This window comes from Hippocampus bargibanti, linkage group LG07 (assembly GCF_051943395.1).
Source record: "Hippocampus bargibanti isolate YZ-2025 linkage group LG07, ASM5194339v1, whole genome shotgun sequence".
NCBI lineage: Eukaryota > Metazoa > Chordata > Actinopteri > Syngnathiformes > Syngnathidae > Hippocampus > Hippocampus bargibanti.
Genome location: NC_142740.1, coordinates 775,631 through 799,930, shown reverse-complemented (window position 1 = coordinate 799,930; position 24,300 = coordinate 775,631). Strand labels below are relative to the sequence as shown.

The 24,300-nt window shown below is 39.0% G+C and overlaps 1 protein-coding gene across 2 annotated transcripts in view; it reads right to left on the bottom strand.

Annotated features, from left to right (window-relative positions):
- The window catches only part of nhsa (Nance-Horan syndrome a (congenital cataracts and dental anomalies)), a 42,256-nt gene extending 21,927 nt beyond the window's left edge, over nt 1-20,329 (bottom strand). For both annotated transcript variants that reach the window (XM_088999904.1, XM_088999905.1), the window contains exon 1: nt 19,774-20,329. In XM_088999904.1, the coding sequence (XP_088856030.1) occupies nt 19,774-20,071 (298 nt within the window). In that variant the 5' untranslated portion in view covers nt 20,072-20,329. The remainder of the gene's footprint in view (nt 1-19,773) is intronic.
- Nucleotides 20,330-24,300: the final 3,971 nt, after the last annotated feature.

Genomic DNA, 24,300 nt, shown 5'->3' with positions numbered 1-24,300 from the left:
CAGCTATCTAGCTAGCTATCTATAAGCTATATAGCTATCTAGCTGGCTATCTATAAGCTATATAGCTAGCTAGTTAGTTAGGTGGCTATCTATTAGCTAGCTAGTTTTCTATCTATTTACTATCCAAGTACTTCCGGGTTGAGTGAACGCTGGCGCGTGTGGCTGCCGCTGCTCGCCCACAGAGAAACTTCTCCTGTAACTGTAAAGTGACCTTGAGAGTTTTGAAAGACGTTTATAAATGAAATTTATTATTATTATTATTACAGTAAAGTCTGGTTATAACGATATCGGTTATATCGCTAGTACTGCTTATTACGATACTATTTCTATGAACGCAAGGAGAAAATGTACATGCCGCAGGATCGGATATATCGATAATCCGGTTATATCGATATTTTTTCCGACTCCCGACAATATCGATATAACGAGACTTTACTGTATTATATAAATTAATATGTATTGTATTTCGTACAGCTGCCCCCATTTCGAGATCAGATAACTCCAGATTCATATACCTTGGGAATTAACTCTTTGTTTCTGATGACAGAAGAGAGTCTAAGGTTTCTTATGCTGCATTGAATGTTGATGTAGTTCTAAAACACAATATTCTGTGGGTCCTGCAATTTGAGTGAAAAGGACAAAAACTGGCACTGGAGTGGACACCTTTTTGCACATCGTCTGGCAGTGAATGATTCCATCATTTATCGGACAATCTCGACGTACAATATCCTAAATGTATTTTACATGCAAATGGTGTGCAAAATTGTACTGACTTTTGACCCCGAATTTGACCTTGAAATCGAGTATGATCCGCCCCGTGTTATTCCTTAAAAGTGTCTTCATTCCGACAAATTCGCGCTACGTATTTGTCTCGAATCCGCAACCCTCGTCTACCAGGTGACGGCGAACAAGTCCAACCTGGACCAACTGCAGTTTTTTTGCGTACAAGTACATGAACTAAATATTCGGCGTCTTCCACATATGGCGCTGATGGTAAATCCGGAGTGGACTTCAAAGGCGCTCAACTGTCGCACGGATGTTAACATTCCGCCTCCGCCATCTTACTTTCGACATCCAGATGCTGCTCTATAATCTTTTCAAGATGTTACGAGCTAGTCGAACATTTTTACACACTAAGATCTTGGATTTCTTTTGGGGAAGGGGGGGGGGGGGGGAACGGTTTTGTTTCTTATTACCGCGGTTGCTACTTTCGCTTTCTTGGGAAATTGTTTTCCGTCCGCGATGAAACAAAAAAAAATGCTGCTTCATGCTAACACGTGACGGAAAATGTCGTCGACGGATTAATGACGCTAGCGCCCATGTTGTGGTATTTGGACAAATATTCCCTGGCTTATATTCTTTATCATCCGCGAAAATGACCGAATTATGACGCTGATTGAGTCACTTATTCTGGAACGGAAAAAGTGTTATTGACGTTACAGCGCCCCTGGTGGCCATGTTATGCACATGAAATACATAAATTGATTATATTCCGAAAATGTGGTTGATTTCAATGATGATTCAAAGGTTTTTCACTTTCACAGCAAAATAAATTATTTCTATATGGAATAAATGACTCGATGATTCCCAAAACATGAATAATTACATATTTTTAAGTCAAAATAAATAAAAAATAAATACATAAAGTATATGAATACATGAATAAATACATATATTTTAAGTCAAAATAACAAAAAATGAATTAATAAATAAAGAAATAAAAAATTAAATATATGAATACATGAATAATTACATATTTAAGTAAAAAAATACATAAATAAAATATATGAATACATTAATACATGAATAAATACATATATATATATTTTGTCTAAATAAATAAAATATACGAATACATTAATACATGAATAAATACATATATATTTTTAGTCTAAATAAATAAAAAATAAATACATTAATGAATTAATACAGAAATAAACAACTAAATAAATTAAATATATGAAAACATGAATTTGCATGCATTTGGACGCTGCATTTTTTGGGGGGGAATTCTGACGACGCGCACCTCCAAGGGGGCTTTTGTTGCCTATTGGCAAGAGCCCCCCGACCCGAGGTCAAAGGGGCCAATCCCACCGTGGCGACCCATTGTGAAAATATACACACGCTCGCTATTTTAACGCACTGATTTAGACCAGATGCAAAATATGCGATGAGTGTGATCAGGGTGGGATGACGGGCAGGGGGGGGGGGGCGTCTGGGGGGTCATTCCAGATTGGGAGATTATTTGCTTTCAAATAAACAGGAAATTGATTACAAAACGAAAATTAAATTACTGTTCAAATAAAAAGATTTGATTTTGTTTGTATTTTCCCGTAAAATTATTTAGCAATATAGAAGGAAAAGTTGACTTAAAGGCATTAATGAATAAATGCTATATATATATATAAAGAAGTAAAAATAAATAAATGCAGTAAATAAGTAATGAAATACATGAACAAAAAAATTATAAAACATTTTAAAAATAAGCCACAATAAATAAATGAAGAAGCAACTAAATGAATTAATAAATAAATGTAAAATTTATACAAATATTTTTCAAAAGTCAAAAATAAATCAATAAGCAATTAAAAACATGAACAAATTAAAAAAGAACATTTAAAAAATAAGTCAAAAATAACTAAATAAATATGCAAATAAATATGTGAACAAATAAATAAAATAAATACATAAATAAATAAATTAAAATTTAAAAATAAATATGTAATTAAATACATGAACAAGTAAAGAAAAAAAATAAAACATTTGAAAAAACAAGCAACTAAGTAATCTCATAAAGCCCCACCAAAAATTACTAATGAATGTTGCAAAAAAAAAAATAATAATAATCGGCAACAAACCCGACCCACAAAGTTCTATAATGCCGAATTTTTTCGGGTTTTGTTTTTTCTTGCTTTGTTCCAGCTTCATCAGTTGTTAAAGCGCTATAAAAACCAATATTGTATTGTATTTTGTACATCTGCCCCCATTTCAAGCTCAGATAACTCCAGACCCATATCACTTAGGAATTAACTCTTCTTTTCTGATGAAAGAAGAGAGTCTAAGGTTTCTTACGCAGAATTGAATGTTTATGTAATCCTAAAACTCAATATTCCGTGGAGTCCTGCAATTTGAGTGACAATGACAACAACCCTGGCACTGCAGCGGAGACATTTTAGCACATTGTCTGGCAGTGAATGAGTTAAAAAAATAATCTGTCAGCTCCCAAAAAAATCTGCATCACGCCTATAGTTTGTGCTACAAGGAGGTTTCCAAGTGGGGAAAAAATGCATGAAACAAATCAAAATATTTTGACACAAAAAATAATCATCTTGGAAGTCAAAAAAATAGCATGCTTGCTTTATTTTGATTGTAAATCTTTCATTTTGGTCACATGTTGAGTTTCCCACAGCGATGTGAGACTGACAGTTCGAAAAATAATACGAGTTGCCGTTGTTTAAGCCGCCAAACAGGTTGAACCAAAAAAAAAATTCCAAAAAAGAAAAAAAATATTTGGCTGAGAAACATGTTGCGCAATTCAGTTTCCGAAAGTCTCGTGATGCGTTCACTGCGACGCAGAATTCCAAGGCGCCTTCACTGCCGCCCCCCCTCTGTTTAAAGCAAAGAGATCAGACGCTGATAATCTCCATTGTCCCATAGGAGGATGCGGTTGGGGGTGTCCCCCAACCGTGTCCCACTTTAAACGGCAAAGCCATCTGCGGAGTCACAGATGGCAACGACACCGGCGGGCTTGATTCCGCACCAAAAAGATCCACCAAATGAAGAAAAGATGGCGGAAAAATTGCTTGCAACCAGCCGATCACCCCGACCGAGTAATCCGTCTTGGTATGCGTTCGGGTATTTATGATGCTTTTAAATCCGGAATAACAAAGCGCTCGTGTTTCACACGTATTGAAAAAAAGACAAAAAAAAGACCAACCTGGATCTCCTTAGTCACACGTGTTTTGTTTTAAGATTATTTTTTTTTGTGTGTGTGAAAGCGAAACTGGTGGAGAACCTCCATTTTGGAACACAGGCACATAAGCTGTCAAAATACCCAGTGAAAAGCGGGTCTAAGTTGCCGCGCGGGTGGTCCCAGGTCATTTTTAGATGGATTTTTGTGGTTTGTGTAGTTGAGTCGACGCTAGGGTGGGATTTCATCAACACGACGGCCATCAAAGTTTGCGATTTTCACTATAGTCAATCTTACTTACGTCAGCCGCATTTCTCAGAAAATTATTTAGCAATATAGAAGGAAAAGTTGACTTGATGCTTTTCAAATAAGTAAATAAATAAATAAGCAACTAAATGAATAAATACAAATATCAAAAAAAAAATACTAAAAACATTTAAAATAAAAATCGAAAATCAGCCAAAATCAAATAAATAAATAAACATGCAACTAAATAAATAAATGAACACATAAATATAAAAGAAATATTAAAAACATTTTAAAATCTAAATAAAAAATGAGTCAAAATAAAATAAATACATAAATGAATAAATAAATAAATACATGTGCAACTAAATAAAAAACAAACACAAACATAAAAAATTCTAAAAACATTTAAAATCAAAATTTAAAATCTGTAAAAATAGAATAAATAGACATGCAACTAAATAAATGAACACAAATAGAAAAGAAATATTAAAAACATTTTGTAAATCTGAATCAAAAATGAGTCAAAATAAAATACATAATAAATAACTACATTAATAAATACATAAACATGCAACCAAATAAATAAATTTAACATCAAAATCAAGAAATGAGTCTAAATAAATAAATAAATACATAATAAATAAATAATAATACATTTCATATATAAAAATCTTTCAAAACTCTCAAGGACACTATGCAACTAAATAAATAAATAAATGAACACACAAATGAAAAAAATACTAATTCGTGTGGAGTGGAGATCTTGCACTTGCACGAAAAACAGACTTTGCCGATCCCCTGGATGGTCACCGCCAAGTCGCTCATGCTTCTACTGAATTTAAAAGGGAACGAGGGGAGCCTATTTGATCGGGTCGGCTGTGTTCGCTCCCTCGACGGCGCAAATGCCCATTTTTAGCGGCTACGAAATAAAATCCCAAAATAGAAAACATTTAAGCGCTATCCGTGCGCACCTTTTGACTACACGGCGCTAAGGTTGAACTCAGCAGGAAAATACGACATGTACTATGAAAAATGAGTCCAGAAAGGCTCAGAAGTCGATGCTACTTTGCCATTTAGCTTGTTAGCAAAGACACGGCGGGGCTATAAAACAGCCAAAAGACAAAGACAAAGACCGTTGGTAAGTCCAAGACTTGAAAAGAAAAGGCCACCACCAAATGAGGTCCTCCTAATGGGACATTTCTTCTTTTGGAACAAGTATTGCCGAGGTAACGGTACTGGGCGCACAAACAAAACCATCCAATAAAATGGCGACCGGCTCATTCAAAACCGGTTTTTAGCGACGGCGTGGTCACTCCGAAACGGCGCTCGGCAAGACATCGGGTCAGCCATGATTTCACGCGGAAAGTAAAAACATTGAGAAGACCGCACGGCCTCCTTTTCTGTCCGTAAATGGACAAGCGCAAAAAGTAGCAAAGGCAAAAAAAGCACGCCAGCTGGCCTACACGAAAAAAAAAAAATCCATGGGAGTTGGCCTCGTTTGTCTGTCTTGCCTGATGAGATTCCGCTATTTATTAGTATTTTTTTTTTTTTTTGGCAGGGGTGGCGGGCGTGGGGGGCCGCTTTGGCCAGCAATAAGGACACTCGGGAAGACTAAAAGTCAAACTGGGCTGATCAGATTACAAGCAATAAAAGCCTTCAGGAATGACATGGACTAAATACACCAAGAATGCAACCAGAACGGCAAAAACGGCACCAAAAGCTGACCACACATGTTGAAAATCTAACATTCTCAACTGCGCACTTTCCACACTCTTAGACGGGACGTTTGGACTGCGCCGCTGCGTCCGCCGGTCATGGCGTCATCGTGTTTAACACGCAATAAATTAATAGATAGCTAAATAATGAGATAGATAGCAAAATGGAGAGTGAGATAGATAGCATGACAGCTATCTATTAGCTCGCTAGCTTTCTATCTGAGTAACTGCCGGGTTGAGTGAAAGCTTAGCGGACTATCTGTTAGCTATCTTTTAGCTAGCTAGCTTTCTATCTATTCGAGTTACTTACGGGTTGAGTGAACGCTAGCGCGTGTGGCTGCCGCTGCTCACCAACAAAAAAAATATCCTGTGACTGTAAAGTGACCTTGAGAGTTTTGAAAGGCGCTTAGAAATGAAATGAAACAATAAATAAACGTGGCCAGCGCCCAAAATTGGTGGACCGCTAACCATGTGATCAGGTTACGGGGAAGCATGAAGGGGCTAACGGTGTACCAAAATTGAGCGGCGTATGCTAAGCTACACATTCAAGGCTTAATTGAGAACAGGGTTGGGTTTTTGTTTTTTTTCGTGACTTGTGGTCAGAGCGTGTTTGATGACTCACCATAAAATACGAAACGATCATCACTTCACTGCTCAGGAGTGCAAAAAAAAAAAAAAAAAAAAAACCGCGCTTTTAATGATTTTATTTTTTTTCCTCAAAAACGTCGTTCGGACTCCAAATTGCGTGTGTGTGTGTGTGTGTGGGGGGGGGGGGGGGTCGTTTAACTTTTGGGGTTTTAGGTCTATATTTACGTCCACAGAAAGCGAAAGTGTAAACCAAAGACAGCTGCCGGCTTTGGGCCAAGAAACGGAGGGGCCTCGCCTCCTCGACTGCAACTTCAGGTACTTTCCGTCCGGAGTTGTTGGGGAGGGGGAGGCGTTTTGTTCGCACCCAAAAACGCTCCGTTGACCTTCCATTGCTTCGGTGACGCAACTTGCGCTCTCTTTATTTCCCTCACATCAGAATCCGAATCAGAAAACCTTTATTCGTCCCTCAATGTGGACGAATACATTTCCCACAGATGATTTGCCCTTTGAAAGCTATTTTCAAGATCAAACTCTCTTGGAAGGGGGGGGGGGGGTTGAGTGACTAAAATGGCCCCCGTTCAAAAGAAAAACAATCCTGCAGATCTAACGCTAGGGATTGTGGGTAAAAAAAACATGAGAAGAAGGGCAATACACCTTTTGTTGTGCCATCAAAGGATTATTGAAATCCGGGGTTGAGGATTGAAGTTGGTAAATGGCCCAAAAATGCCCCCCCCCCCCACTTCAAAACTACCAAAATAACTTTTTCCCATCCCGCAAAATTTATTCCTCCCCCGGTTCCGGGCTAAACCGTCCCGGCTGAGAGGCATGGCCAAAAAAAGCAGAGAAAAACACCAAACCAAGTTCGGTTTCAAGCCATCGTGTTTATAATAATAATTAAAATAATAATCCATTTCATTTCGAAGCGCCTTTCAAAACTCTCAAGGTCACTTTTCAGTCACAGGATAAGTTTTTCTGTGGGCGAGCAGCAACCTGGAAGTAACTCAAATAGATAGAAAGCGAGCTAGCTAATAAATAGCTAATAGATTGCTATTAGAAAGCTAGCTAGATAGCTAATAGATAGCTAGCTAGATAGCTAATAAATAGCTAGCTAGATAGCTAGCTATATATTAGATATTTATAGATAATAGATAACTAGCTCTCTATTAGCTATCGCCGCTGCAATAACAATATCATACAAAAATGTGTTCATCATTGCTGGGTGTTTCCTTGAAATATTTTTTTTTATCTATTTTCTATCTATTTGAGTTATTAGCTCGCTAGTTAGCATTCTATCTATTTGAGTTGCTAGCTAGCTAGCTAGCTATTTGAGTTATTTCTGGGTTGAGCAAACGCTGGCGCGTGTGGCTGCCGCTGCTCACCCACTGAATTTTGAAAGGCGCTTAGAAATCCAATGTATTATTATTATTATTATTATCAAAATTTAAGTCTGCCAAAACGGGCTCAGCGAATAATCCCAAAAAGCCTGGCGGAAAATTGAGCCCATAAACCTCGCGGCTCCCACCGAGTTCCAAGTTTGAATCCCGACATGTTTTCTCCGGGAGAAACAAAAAGACTTTTTGTCCGCCGCTCGCTCGCTCGCTCGGATGTCACAAGTGGAAGTTCCCTACGAAGACGACCTTTCACGCTGCCGGTAACTGGATCTTCCCTCTCCGGTTAATTCAAGTTTGGTAGACGGAAGAAACGGGGTAAAAAAGGTCAACATTCAACCATACGGGACAGCAAGGAAACTCGAGATGAGCGAGTTTGATAGCTATTTTTACACATTTTCCCACCAAAACCCAGCTAGGGGGCGCCATTTTTGGCCCTTGTAATAATAATAATAATAATCACAATACATTTCATTTATAAGCGCCTTTCAAAAGTGTCATGGTCACTTTACAGTCACAAGACACGTTTTTCTGTGAACCTGCAAGTAACTCAAATAGAAAGTGAGCCAGCTAGCTAATAGCTAGCCAGCTAATTAGATAGATTGTCATATAGCTAATAGCTAGTCAGCTAGATAGCCATCCAGACAGACAGACAACAGATCGCTAATAAATAACAAATAGCTCGCTAGGCGTTCAGTGTTCACTCAACCCGGAATGACTCAGATAGAAAGCGAGCCAGCTAGCTAGCTAGTTAACTAAATAGCTATATAGCCATATAACTAATAGCTAGTCAGCTAGACAGCTATCCAGCGAGTCAGATAGCTGATAGCTAGCGAGCCATCCAAACACAGACATTTATATTAAAGTCATTGTAGATAAACTCCTCCATTATTGTTTACAATAAGTTATTTTAACACAAATAGATAGCGATAGAAAGCGAGCCAGCTAGCTCGTTAGATAGATAGCCATATTGTTAATAGCGAGTCAGCTAGATAGCTATCCAGCGAGCCAGACAGCTAATAGACAGCTAGCTAGATAGCCATCCATACAGACAAACAACAAATAGCTAATAGATAATAAATAGCAAATAGATAGCAAATAGCTAGCTAGCTAGCTAGCTAGGCGTTCAGCGTTCACTCAACCCGGAATAACTCAGATAGAAAGCGAGCCAGCTAGTTAATAGATAGCTAGCTGGCTAGATAGATAGCTATATAGCCATGTAGCTAATAGCTAGTCAGCTAACATCGTTACATGAGAATTTGTTGTGAGTCAGATTAAACCAAAAGTGATTTTTTTTCGATAAAAACAGAGAACAAAACGGTGAGCGGGTCATCCCTGGATTTTCTTCGCCTGAGCGCTCTCCGGCGCTGCGAGCGGGTTGGGCGCTTAGCCCAAAAATGGCTACATTAAAAAAAGTGGAATATCGAGAGGGAAAAAAAGAGGAAAGCATGCATGCCACTCGGAGAAAAGGAAGCAACATGCCCGAAGGGGCCCCGCAGACTAAAAGATGAAGGAGGAGGGTGAAAGGAAGCCACAAAAGCCGCAGTGGTGGTTGCCCCCATTCGTCTTCCTGGCGTGCGCTTGATTGCACAACAAGGCCAAATGGCAAACTCTCACGCTGACCTCAGGTTCATCCGCAACTTTTATTGCTGCCTAAAGAAGCAAAATCGGGAACATCTGCACAAGATCGACGTCGCCATTTTCATAGTTGAGAACGATCGGACGCACATTTTTGAAGGAGGCCCCAGAAATGGTCAAAATGACTTTTTTTTGTGGGTTCACGCAAAATAACGTTTTTAATTATTTTTTTGTGGGTTGTGACTTTTTAAATTATTTTTTAATGCCATTTTTTGTGGGTTCACTCAAAATGAATGTTTTTAATGATGATTTAATTTAAATATTTTTAATTTGTTACTTTTTGTAGGTTCACTCAAAATTAATTTTATAATATTTTTATTTTTTTCATTTTTTATGAATTCACTCAAAATGACCTTTTTAATGATTTTTTTCAGTTTTTTTTGTGGTTTCACTCAAAATGATTGTTAAATGATATTTTTATTTTTTCATTGTTTTTGTGGAGGCCCCAGAAATGGTCAAAATGACCTTTTTAATGGTTTGTGAAGTTTTTATTTTTTGTGGGTTCACTCAAAATGACATTCTTAATAATTTTTTAATATATTTTGTGGGTTCACTCAAAATGATTTTTTTTTCTGGGTTGACTCAAAATGACTTATTTAATGATGTTTTTAAATTTTGTAATTTTTGGGGGGTTGACTCATGATGGATATGTTAACCAAATTTTGGACTGAAATGGCAAGATACGCCTTACACGCCGAGTGGTCAAAACTCATCGTGGCGTTGAAAGCCTTCCGTCGTCCGTCTGCAGTGACGAGAACCAGAAGCAGCCCCCCCAAAACGAGCGTCTGGGGGGGTTTGAGAGCGGCTACGTAAACACCAAGCGGCCTCCCACTCGAGCGTTAGCCTGACAAGTGAGGAAGAGCAGCAACGTGTGACTGATAACAAGCATCACGGGGGCCCCGAGACCCCCAAATAAAGTCATACAATAAGCAATGTTTATACTGGGCAGCAGAATCAGGCTTTCGCACATGACGGTAACCTTGGCTTAAGATTTTTTTTTTGGGTGGGACCACACACATGCCTCAAACTTTGGTGAATTCTGGTTGCCATATCTGGCGGAACAATGCCTCAAGGACACGTGCCTCCCAAGATAAGCTAACCCTAAATGCTAGTTTGTTAGCTAACATGAAATTTGGCGTCTTTTTTTTGGAATGAACCCGCAAAAAAAAAAAAAAATATCCAAAGAAGCCACGCCTGAATGGATGCAGCAAGCCATCCACAGGTTGTTTGACTCGTTTTCGGCATTTCCAGGACTGTAAAGTGACCTTGAGAGTTTTGAAAGGCGCTTAGAAATACAATGTATTATTATTATTATAATTACAATTGAGATATATGCGGTTGCTAACAATGCTAAAGCTAAACTCCAAAACGTGGTTCTTTTCAGGTATCACTCTTATAACTTGCAAACTTTTTTTGGTGGCAGGGGGGCTTGGAATCAATATCCAAAGCCAATTTATTGATGACTGCGAGTCGGCCATTTTGGATTTTCCAGCATCCGCTCTTTAAACTCGAAACAGGAAGTCTTCAAGACGAGAGTCTGGCGTTCGTTGTATGGCCGGATAGACACTTTATCTCCAGATAAGGGAAGCTATCGTCTTGCTTGTCTTGATGACGAGGAGACGGAGGAGGGGGTGTGCATGATGACTTGACCCCTTGACCTCAAAGGCTTGCCGACCCCTCCCCCTACTCCCCAACGCTCAAAACACAAAAGAGCAAACATGGTCGCCGTCCATCTTGCGGAATGGCCAATTAAGAGTGGATTTGGGCATTGGCAAGATGGTGAATGGGGGGGGGGGGGGGTAAGGGTTGGAAGAGGCCATGTCATTAAACTGTCAAAGTCAAAAGACCGAAACAAGCCCATGCTTCATTTTTGATGACCTGGAGAGCGTCGCAGAAAACATGAAGAGCAGGGGAAGGAATACAAATAAATAGAGCTAGCTAGCTAGCTTGATAGATGAGCATCAAATTTCAAAAGTTTGATTTGCTTTCACGGACCGAATAAAATAATGCGGCGGTCCAGATTTGGCCCCCGGGCCTCGATTTGGACACTAGCAATGTAAGGAATGAGCAAGCTAGATGAAAAAATAGAGCTCACTAGCTAACTAGCTCGATAGATCAGAATGGAATTTCAAAAGCACGATTTACTTTCACGGACCGAATAAAATGATGTGACGGGCCAGATTTGGCCCCCGGGCCTCGATTTGGACACCTATGATGTAAGGGATTAGCCAGCAAATTGAATAGAAATAAAGCTCGCTAGCTAACGAGCTTGATAGATGAGAATGGAATTTCAAAACTTTGATTTGCTTACACGGACCGAATAATATAATGTGGCGGGCCACATTTATCCCCCGGGCCTTGACTTGGACACCCGTGAATCACAAACACAGCAAATTTCGAAAGTAGAAGACGGTGGGCAGAACAGTCTACAAGTACTCGCCTGCCTTGAAAATACGGCTCATTTCCCACGTCTCCTACCTAAATTTTTGTTTTTTGTGGCGACCTTTCCTTTGACAAAATGGACAGCTTCGAAAGGACAATAAAAGCATTTTAGCGCTGGTAGCCGGGGGAGCAATTCAGGCCACCTGCGCTCACGGCGCCTTTGAAGCGATAGCATCAAATAGAGACAAAAAAAAACGTAATCATATGTCTCTGATGTCTGACGCGGAGGCGGGACATCATGGCGGCCATAATTTTCGCAGTTAAACAGTTTTTTTAGTTGCTTTATTTCTTTAAGTCAATCGTCATTTCCTGCGGGTAAAGTTGCTATCTTGCAAAGTCGGAAGGAAAATGAAAACTAAGTGGGAGGCGGCTCGCCGAACACGTCGGGCGCTAACGGCGGCAAAGCAAACATGCCACCCAAGCACTTTTCAAACAGGAAGCAAACACGGGTGAATTTGGGCCGGGTTTCGCCATGCAGGTGTTTAGACTGGGATCGCACTGGAATGTCAACTTGAATCCCATGGCGGCATCCATCAAAACTCGACACCCCCACACCCCAATTCGACAACGGTGCATCCTAAAGCACCTGACATTTGTTTTTTATTACACTATAATAATAAATAATAAGAATAAAATATTATTAACATTTAGTTTTATTATTATTATTGTATTATATTATATTATGTTGTTATTGTACTATTCTTGTTATTATTATTCTTATATTATTCTTATATTATTCTTATTATTCTTATTATATTATTATTTTATTATTCTTGTTATTATTCTTATTAATATTATTATTATTTTATTATTCTTGTTATTCTTATTCTTATTATTATTATATTATAATTCTTATAAAAAACATTCTTCTTCTTATTGTTATTATTATGATTCGTATTATTCTTGCGATTTGGATTATTCTTATTATTCATATTATTGTTGTTAGTGAGTTTTGAAAGGTGCTTTTGAAAGGTGCTTATAAATGAAATGAAATTATTATTACTGTATCTATTAGCTAGCTAGCTTTCTATCTATTTGAGTTACTTCCGGGTTGAGTGAACGCTGCCGCTACTCACCCACAGAAAAGCTTAACCTGCGATTGTAAAGTGACCTTGAGAGTTTCGAAAGGTGCTTATAAATGACATGTATTATTATTATTATTATTATTATTTCTCATCCCACACGAGTTTGGACTTTTTCTTTTTCTGTTTTGTTATTTCTTTCTGTGTAGCGCTTTTGCTCAAAACGACATTCCAACAGAGAGGCCCGGGCGGCTTTATAACGTAAATGTTAGCCTTGACCGGCAAAACTATCCAACAAATAAATACAAAAAATATATAACTCTCCGAGGGATTTCAGCACTTGCTGTGGTGGAGGGTCCCGCCGCAGGAATGTTAAGTGTAATCACTCACACATTTCTTCAACAATTTCCCCCACAGGGCAATTAAAATCCTTAACCTTGCCTTGAACAGACGACACCGACAACCCCCCCCCCCCCCATCACTGCCCCACACTTACTTGGACCTCACAACAAGCACACTTTGCACATTTAGGGAGCACGACGTGTGGAGGGCAAAAAAGTCCTTGAAGTCCAAGCCTGCCTTGGGGGCTGTTGTGGGGGGGGGGGGGGGCGTTCCTGGTCAATGGCTGTACAAGAATGCTTCAGTGGCAAATATCTCAAGGGTGTGGAGGATTTTTTTTTTAAAGACCCTCCCACCTGAAAATAAAGTGTTTTTACTTGTAAATATAAGTTGATGCAATACAGCTACAAGTGCCAATATGCCTTTCTTGATACTTGCACTATGTACAGTTTTTTTATGAAACGGTTTTGCACATTTACAGTATACAGTTGACATTTTTATTTTGCTATGCTTAGAATATCTTGTTTTTGTCCTCCGCCCCTCACACCCCATCCCCCTTTCAAATTGCTGCTGTGGACTGCAAATGTCCCTATTGTGGGACTAATAAAGGCAAATATATATATATATATATATATATATATATATATATATATATATATATATATATATATATATATATATATATATATATATATATATATATATATATCGTTCTCACTTTGAATTTGTGGTAAAAATGAAAAAAAAAAACAAAGGAACAAGAACACATTTAAACAACAAAATATTCAACCAAACAACACATTAAACAGGAGTCAGTTAGCTCGATGCTAACAGGAAATGCAAAATGCCATTGACAAGCTAGCAATAAATATGATGATTGTTCTAGCTCGCTAGCTAACTTTGTACTTAACTTTTCTATTAGCTAGCCAGCTAACTTTCTATCTATTTGAGTTATTCCGGGTTGAGTGAATGCTGGCGGGTGTGGCTATTATAATGATAATAAAATATTTAATTTATAAGCACCTTTCAAAACTCTCAAGGTCACTTTACAGTCACAGGATAAGTTTTCTGTGGGTGAGCAGCGGCAGCCACACGCGCCAGCGTTCTCTCAACCCGGAATAACTCAAATAGATAGAAAGCTAGTTAGATAGCTAATAGTGAGCTAATAGCTAGCTAGCTAGATAACTAGCCAGTTAGTCAGAAAGCTAGCTTTCTAAACTCCAAGATGTGTTTGGCCCCTTTTCCGCCGCGTCTTACATCTCAATGACACGACACGTTTCCCAGAAGACCTCAAAACAAACAAAAACGGAAGCTACGCTCTGAAAACGTTAGCGTACAACCTGGAATGAAGTGACTATGACATCAGCGGAATAACACAAACAAGTATCAAGGCTGTCTGGGGCTCAATCACTCGCTGTGTCGCTGGGGAAGTACGACGAAGGGGCGCGGCGGTACGAGAGGTCTTTGAAAACGCTCCCTGTCATTAGCAGCGCCACTAAACCAACGGCAGGTTGTTCGGACCTGCAGAAATATTTGCCTGCGATAATGAAAGAGGAAAAAAAAAAACATGGTTCCACGTCATAAAATGGTGAAAGATATTATTTTCACCAATTTTAACATCAACATTGACATTAAATTAACAGTAAATTTCTCCACTGCGAGACTAATAAAGGCAAATCCAATCCAATCCAACATTCAATCCGATTTGCAGTGATCTCAACCATAATCCGTTCCAGAAATCTGTTCAAAAAGTGATTTGTTCGAAAACCAAAACAGCAATTTACATTATAATCAATGTAAACCTTTTTAATCCGTTCCAAGTTTAGGAAAAAAAAAACCTTTTAAAAGCACTTTTTAAACTATTTTACAAAGTAAACTGGATGAATGTGTACTAATAAAGCAGGCCATTTGTAAAATACTATAAAAACAATTTGGAATGTGTTTTGTTCTCACCAATTTTAACAACATTAACATTCAGTCCGATGTGCATGATGAAAGAGTAAAAAAGATGGTTCGACGTCATAACACGGCGAAATATATCCTGTCTTAATCCCAGCATAATCCGTTGCAGAAATATGTCTGAAGAGCAATTTGTTTGAAAACCGAAACAGCACTTTCCATTCTAATCAATGTAAACATTTTTAATCCGTTCCAAATCTAGAAAACAACTTTTTTCAAAAACCTTTATCACTATTTTACAGCATAAACTGGATAAATGTGTACAAATAAAGCAGGTCATTTGAAAAATACTATTAAAAACAAAACTAATATGTTTTATTCTCACCAATTTTATCAACATTAACATTCAGTCCGATTTGCATCATGAAAGAGGAAAAAAGATGGTTCGACGTCATAAAACGGCGAAAGATATCCCGGCTTTGCCCGTTTTGGTTCAAAAGTGTCGCGTTTTGTTTCGATGCACAGGATCAATTCTCATTTTCATGCCTCGAAGCATTTTTTTTCCACAGTTTATCTAGATTAGACGCAAATCTTGTTAGATAAGATTTGAGTTGATATGATCTGACCCAAAGCTTAGCACATCACGCAACCCCACAAAGCATAGCACTGCCGAAGAAGCAAGGCCTGCCACAGGAGATACAGTGATACCTTGGCTTACAAACTTAATTGGTTCCCAGACAGATTGTGTAAGGCGAAAAGTGTGTAGCCCAAAAATTAATTTCCCATAGGAAACCATTAAAATGAGAATAATCCATTCCCGGGTCCCCATAAAACATCATTTTCAACTAAATAAGCCTTAAAACTACACACAATGTACCCCATTTTATGTAGAATAAATGTGCTATGGGATTACAATTAAAGAAATAAACTGTACTATATAATAAAGTGCTTTTATTGACCTTTGTGATGGTCGTTGATGGCTTGATGGAATGGCGTCAACCGCTTTCATCAGCATTAATGACTTGATGAGGAACGTAGCCTTCTTCTTTCACCATCTTGAGGAATGATCCCTTGGAGGTGCTTTCTCAGCCATCATTTTACCTTGTTCATCATCAATTGTGTTCTGTTTAGCTGGGTTGATCGCTTTTTGCACAGATACTTGTGCGGGTTATTTGTCGAGCTTGATTGATGGGATATTTTAACCTTGCAGTCTACACTCTGCTTTTGAACTATCAAAGTTGAAACGAGTTCAAATGTCACTGTTTTCTCTCCATTTTCTCACTTTCTCTCTGTCGTCTGCCTGTTTCTTTAATGTTTACACCACTCCCCCCCTCATGCATTCTTGACCAATCACGTGGCTTGAACGGAAGACTGGGGGCAGGGAATGGAGGACAAAAAAAAGTCGGCCATTTTCTTGTTAGGAGAAAGGGCTAGTTCGCCAACGATACATCACTCATTCCGACAGCTCCGTGTGTATCCCGAAAAATAGTTTGTATGCCAAGGTTAAATTTAAATAAATGTGACGTTCGTAAGCCGAAAAGTTCGTAAACCAAGGGCTTCGTAAACCGAGGTATCACTGTAAATCCAATTCAATATTTTTTACGCATTTCCCAAAGAAAAGCAACTCCCATCACCTAAAGCATACCACATGAAAATTCGGAATGCTCCGAGCGTTTTCTTTTTTCATGACAATTTTGGAATGTTAAAAAAAACGATTGCTTTCCCACGTCTCCGGCGTTTGCGAGAAGCTGCTCAATTTTTAAGGACAGGAATGTGCTGAGCTGCCCGGCCATGTGCTCAATTTGGGAAAAGCCTGGTAACTTAAAACCCGGGACGGACGACCGGACGGATGGACGGACGGACGCCGTCTGCCGGTCTGTCCAAACACGTGCCCGAATGGAACGTTTGCCAGATGCCTTTTTCAAGCTAGTTTTACAGTGAGTTTACAAGCTAGTTTCGCTGTCATTTGACCCCTCCCGTATTCTCGCGGGAATGCAACCCAACACCGGTGGAACAATCTGTGGTTCACCCCATAGCCCCTCCCCCCGGGGTCAAATTGAAGACATATCGGAAAAATGAAAGCAGGTCATTCGAAAATGACAAATATGGGATGTCCTTATTAAGTCGTCGGATTTTTTTGAAAAAAGAGCAATCCAAACCCCCCACCCGGTCCCCCCGTGTTCTCGTTTACATCGATTGTCATGCAAATGAAGCATGGCCCTGTTTTAAGGATTTTTTTGCCCCCCCCCAACATGACACCCTTCTTACAAGAGGAACGATTCGTATCACTCAAATCAAACAAATAAGCGATCGCCTATTTTATGCGCGCTATTCAAGGTATGGTTTACTGTGTCCTTAAGGGGTGTGGCCTAGTGCCTAACGACAACAGTGATACCTCAACCAAAATACATTCCAGAAACCTGTTTGAAAACAGATTTGTTCGAAAACCAAAACAGCACTTTCCATTATAATCAATGTAAATATTTCTAATCCGTTCCAAGTCGACAAAACAACTTTAAAGCACTTTTTAAAACTATTTTACAGCATAAACAGGATAAACATGTACTAATAGAGAAGGGCATTTGTAAAATGCTATAAAAACAAACTATGTTTTATTTTCACCAATTTTGACATCAACATTAACATTCAGTCCAATTCACAGTGATCTCAACCATAATCCGTTCCAGAAATCTGCTCGAAAACTGATTTGTTCGAGAACCAAAACAGCACTTTCTTTAAATAATCCATGGAAACATTTTTAATCCATTCCGAGTTAAGAAAAAACTTTTTTAAAGCACTTTTTAACTATTTTACAGCATAAACTGGATAAATGTGTATCAATAGAGCAGGAAAATCACAACAGAGGAGCAGATGAGATTGCCGGGTGATAAACGAGATGAGAGGTCAGATTTCCGTTTGTCATTCAAGCAAGATTTGGATAGTGGGGAGAGATAAACACCCTGGAGGCGGCACGAGTCAAGAAACGTGGGGAAGGGGTTTGTGGGGGGGGGGGGGGGCATGTATGGTCTTGCTCAGTTTAAACGGCCATGTCGTCATTTTTTGCATTTCCTCCGCGCTAAATGTTTGGTTAAGGGACACTTGTCTAAACTTGGTTCTGGGCCATGGTTTTAAATAAATAAATAAATAAACACAGCATTTCGCTGTTATGCCGCATCCAATCACAAATGCTTTTAAAACCAGTTTAAACCAGAAAACATATTTCGCCGCCAGGTTTTTGTGTTGTTTAGAAAATTGTAAACACACAAAGGAACGTTACCGTCAAGGTGTCAAGGAAGCAACACGTTCTGGTTGATATGCGAAAAGGATGCCCAAGTGCTTCCCTGCTGTGTGCATGTGGGCTTTACTATACATAAAAAAACACTCCCTTAACATAGTGGGGGTTAGGGGTGAAGGGGTTTGGGGGGGTTGGCACTTGGTTTTTAAAAGAACCAGGCATGGCCACATGCTGTGTTATCTGGGTCATGAATTCTTAACCGGCAGCCATGCAGAGTTCAACCTGTTTACTAGCACGAATGGGACAAATAAGGAAAATGAAGGGGGGGGGGGGACACGCCTCTGCTACAAGTCACACGTGAAAAAAAAAATATTTTGAAAGTGGACGTGACATTATGGCGTCGGTCATGCTACGAAAAAGCGTTTTTTTTAAGTTTCAATTTGAGAAATCTCAGGTTGACAAACATAAAAAGCACAAATGGTCATTCGGATCCAAAGGCGGAGCAACCAAGCACTTTTCTTTTCAAGCATTTCAACAACTTTCAAGCGATGCTACGAGGAGAAAATCATTAAAAATATTCATATTTGGGTCATTTATTGCTATCCGACACAGACAATATACATTTTTTTTAAAGATCTATAATTTATAATTGGATATGGAACACTAATTCTCCAATAGTGGTGCATCCGGCTGCCTGTCAAAGTATAATTCAGCCCTCCCTCCCAGCCCTGCCCCCCCTACCCCTTTCCACTGCCACACTCACCGAACTCCTAGTACACGTTACACGCTATCCTGTAATACTGTATCTGAATATTGGTGATTATGATGGTGCTTGGTAAATGTGTTGAAAATCGTTTTATTGTGTTAATTGGAGTAAAAATAAATATAACGTTGATGTAGTGATCTTATTATAAATATATGTGATGGTGTTATTTGGAATACAATGTTGCAAATCCCCCTTTCAAAAGCTCAAGTTGTCAAGAACACTTAGGCCCCCTGTAATATTGTATCTGAATATTGGTGATTGTCGGTGTTCTGAAATGTTGTAGAATATTGTTTTGCGGTGTTATTTGGAGTAAAAATAAATAGAGAGTTGATGGAGGGATATTATAAAGGTATTTTTACGGTGTTATTTGGAGTAATAAAAATAATAATATAAAATTAAATAAAAGGTTGACGTAGGCATCGTTTAAAGCTATTGTGGGCGAGGGTGAACTCCATTTCAATCACAAGTAAAAAGAAGAGCAAACGCCTGAAAATGGCTTTTTAACAGACACAAAAGTGATGTGAATTTAGCGAAAGTGCGTCGAAGTTGTGACCGAGTAAGTCGAAGAAGGTGTGTACTCACGGACTGCCTCCAGTTTGGCGTCCATCTCGCAGCAAGTCTCCTGGAGCCGCCCGACCTTCCTCTGCAGTCCTCGGAGCCTGTGGCCGGTGGCGGCCAAGTCGCCTTCCAGCTCGCGGAACACCGAGCAGGCGTGTTTGGCCAAGTCGGACAGTTGGCGGAGGCTCCGGGCCAACGCCACATGGCTAACCGACAGCAAGTCGTGGAAGGGCGAGCCCCCGACGCCGTCCGCGGCGTCGCCTTCTTCCCGCTCGAGGCGGCACAGGGACCGGGGCTCCACCAGCCGCTTGAAGAACGGCATGTCGCTCGGCGTCAATCCGGTCAAAGTCAGGCCAAAGTGGGCGCAGACGACGTCCACGCCTCGGGGCGCCGCGATCCGCTGCGCTCGGCGCGGCGTTAGATGCCCCCCATGCTTGTTGCATCCGGGAGGGCGGACTGAGGCGCTCCTGGATAGTTTGCCCGCCGCCCCCTCCTCCTCAGTCCATCGGGCACCGCCGCCACACTAACTCGAGGTGCTTTTTAAAAACTCAAAAGAGGGAGAGCGGAGAAAACATGGCGCGGATCCACCGGAGTAGGATTGAGTCATGTGTCGTTCGCGAACGAACCGAAAATCAGTTCAAGGACAACCGACGCCTCCGGACAAGTTGTGTCCAGAATTTGTAAAATCACTTGAAACGACTTCACCGCATATGGCTACATTTTACCTTTTAAGACTGAATATTCAGGAAGTCTTGAATATGCATTGACTGTAGTTTCAAATTGCAAAAACAAATTTCAATATTGGATGACAGACATGATAACATAAAGTAGGCTTAATATGTTTTTTTTTCATATTTGAAATGATGTGCTTAGCATAGTATCTCAATAATATTTAGATTTTACGCATGATTTGATTTTTATGACTTCTTATCGCGCAGTCTTGTGCCATCATTGAATTGCCGTTTTTATGCAATAGAGTCTGTTATAAATGCGGGAAAAAACAAAAACATGGCCATTTTGTTGGTGTGGTGGTGGTGGTGGTGGTTGCGCGCGTGCAGAGGTTAATCTTTGGCCACAGCCTCTTCATTCAGATGTGCTGAATGAGTGTTTATCTAAATCCCGGTCAGGCAAGCCGTCCGATAGGCTAAAGCTCTTCCCGTTGCCGCGCTGGCGTCTGCCGCTAACGCTAGCTCGAGAGCAGAAATGCAACCTTTGCAAAGCCCCCCACGGCCGGGACAAAGGCCGTCACCACGCTACCACGGAGAGATGCCATGTCGTCATTGCTTTGGTGTTGGGGGAGGCGGGGGTAGACAAAAAGGTCAGCGTTGGGCACACAAAAGATGCTAATCCGAGTGCTCAGATGTGTGAGCGGCGAGGGATTAATTGGGGTGCGTTTTGCTTTTTGTTTTTCTGCTGACGCTTATTTGGAGACGGAAGGAAATGCCTCCGCAAGGGGAAGAAATGACATCACATTTCAAGTCGTCAAGACTTTGCCAACCCAAAAGATCGCAATTCTCAATCATTCGGCCCAGTGCTGACAAATGGAAATGAAGCCATTTTATTGGATGTCTTTTTTAACTTATTTAGATCTATTTGTTATGTATGCATTTATTTATCAGTAATCAATTAATTTATTTATTTATTAGTAATTATTTAATTAATTTATGTTTTAGTAATTAGGTAATTCATTTGCGTTTTAGTAATTAATTAATTAATTAATTAATTAATTTGTGTTTCATTTATTTGTTTACTTATCTATTTATCTATTTATTTGTATGTTTATGTATTTATTTAGATCTATTTGTTAGTTATGGATTAACCAATGTATTTATTTTTTTATCTATTAATTTATCCGTATATTTATTTATTTGCGTGTTCATTTATTTAATTGTTTTTGTTTACTTATCTATTTATTTATTTGTATATTTATTTATTTATTTAGATCTATTTGTTAGTTACATATTATTCATTGATTTTTATTTATGTATTTATTTATTTGTGTGGTTGTGTTTATTCATTTATTTATTAGTTTTTATCTATTTGTTATTTATGTATGTATTTATTTTATTTATTGATGTACAGTATTTCTTTTTTCTGTTTATTTATTTATTTAAATGTGTTGATGTATTTGTTTACTTATCTATTTATGTATTTGTATGTTTTTTATTTTTCAGTCCAACCTCAACATCAAGTGTCAATAAAAGGAAGCTATTGCGAAAAATAAATTAAAATAGAAAAACTCACAAAAATGAAAAAAAAAAACTGCACAAAAAAAATAATCACAAACTAACGCCATTTTGAAAAACAAAGACCAAGAAGAAATGAAAGCTTGCAAGAAAGAACGAAAACAAAACCACGCAAAGTATTTGAAGCCCGCTGCATCCTTCATCTAAATCCAAGACGACAAATGGCCGTCATATTTAGCCCCAGCTGTTTGCGCGCTATACTTGAATACTTGAAATACTTGAAAGCGCTATTTTGGGTCCCAATACTAGCTGCTCATGACGCCATTACACGAGGAGTTGCGCTCATGGACGCTTCACGTTAAGTGAATGAAAGTTAATCTTATTATTATTATTATTACTACTATTACTATTATTACTATTACTATTATTACTTTGATTACTATTATTACTATTATTATTAATATTATTACTATTATTATTTCAACTATTATTCCGACTATTATTCCTATTATTATTATTATTATTATTATTATGACTATTATTATGACTATTATTACGACTATTATTACTATTATTATCATTATTATCATTATTACTATTACTACTACTATTGCTATTATTATCATTATTACTATCATTATTATTACTATTAGTACTATTACTATTATTATATATTATACATGTCATTTAGAAGCGTCTTTCAATTTCAAGACAGTGAGATATTTCCCAAACTGCTCTTCATCTTCTACTCAAAAGCTGTGCTGATTGAGACTCCAAAAGTGAGTTTTTACGGGTCGGACGCAACTTCGCACCACTGAGGCCTAAAAAAAACCCCAAAGTTGTTTACATACTCACTCTGGCTTGCTCAAATCAAATGACATTGAGTTTTGTTTGTTTACTCACGGCGCCATCTGCGCTTTTTCCACAGGAAGCGCGTGTGGCGCCCTGGTGAAAATGTGGGATGATGTCATGCCCATCATTTCATTGGCGAGCCTCCAATCATTTAGCGGGCCAGCTAGTTAGCGGGTGAGGTGTTTCATAGGGCTTAACACTAGCCTATGGTGGGGTCTTTTTCGGCCCCATAACAGCAAAAGTATTCCACACGATAACAAACCACGTCTGCATTCAAACAGAGGGGGTGTGGAAAACTAGTCCGGCAGCCATTGTGGCGCTCAGTGTTTCCTGAAAACTAGTTGGTATGCCAAGATTATATTCTCGAGAATTTAATGTTCGTCAGGCAAAAAGTTTGTTAGCTAAAGCATTCGTAAGCCGAGGTATCACTGTATTGGGGACAAGCGTGTGGAGGGGAGGGGTCATGTGGGAATACGGCCATCGCGAATGGTCCCCTTGCCTTTTTTTTTGTAATGCCTGCGTTTGGAAAACATCTGTTTTCATCCCACGCGCCGTTTTGGCAAGTTACGGCGGGGTGGGATCGGCATGTTGACATTTGCGCCCGTTGCTCTCGGAATGAGTCGTCGGAGGCTTTGGCTAATTGCCTTTGGAGGAACAACGGAGAAGACGAGCAGCTGTTTGACGAGAGCCGTCGACGGAGGCGCCCCCGTTAGCGTGAATGGCAACAAAAGATGGCCGTCAGTTGAGGATTAGGAACTTGGCCGATACATCAGAGCGTACGTAGCCAAAGAGTGACTGTGATCCGTAACATGTCATTAGGAACTTGGAATCTGGTGCCGTATGTACGATGGGGGGATGCCGACTTATTTGCCACTTCTCTCGGTTGATATGTTAAAACACGGGTGTCCAAGTCAAGGCCCGGGGGCCAAATCTGGCCCACCACATCATTTTATTCGGCCCGCGAAAACAAATCAAACTTGTGAAATTCCATCCTCATCTATCGAGGTAGCGATCGAGCGAGCTCACTCGCGAGCTAGCTTTCTTTCTATCTATCTGGCTAATCCTTAAGTATTTGCTATCTATTAGCTGTCTAACTAGCTAGCCAGCTATTAGTTATCTATTAGCTAGATAGCTAACTTGATCTATTTGAGTTATTCCCGGTCGAACAGGGTCAGCGTTGCTGGCTACCTAGCTAGCTATCTATTAGCTGTCTAACTAGCTAGATAGCTATTAGTTATCTATTAGTTAGCTAGCTAACTTGATCTATTTGAGGTCGAAAAGCCCCCTCCAAAAAAGAAAGGCAGGCATGTACAAAATTTGTTCGAGCAAAAATAAATAAATGATTAATGATAAATTATAAATACATTTAAAATAAATAAATAAAAACATTTTAAATAAATACATGAATAATTAAAATAAATAAATTCACAAATAAATAAATACATTTAAAATAAATAAATGAATAATTTTAAAAATAAAAAAATCACAAATGAATAAATACATGAATAAATTC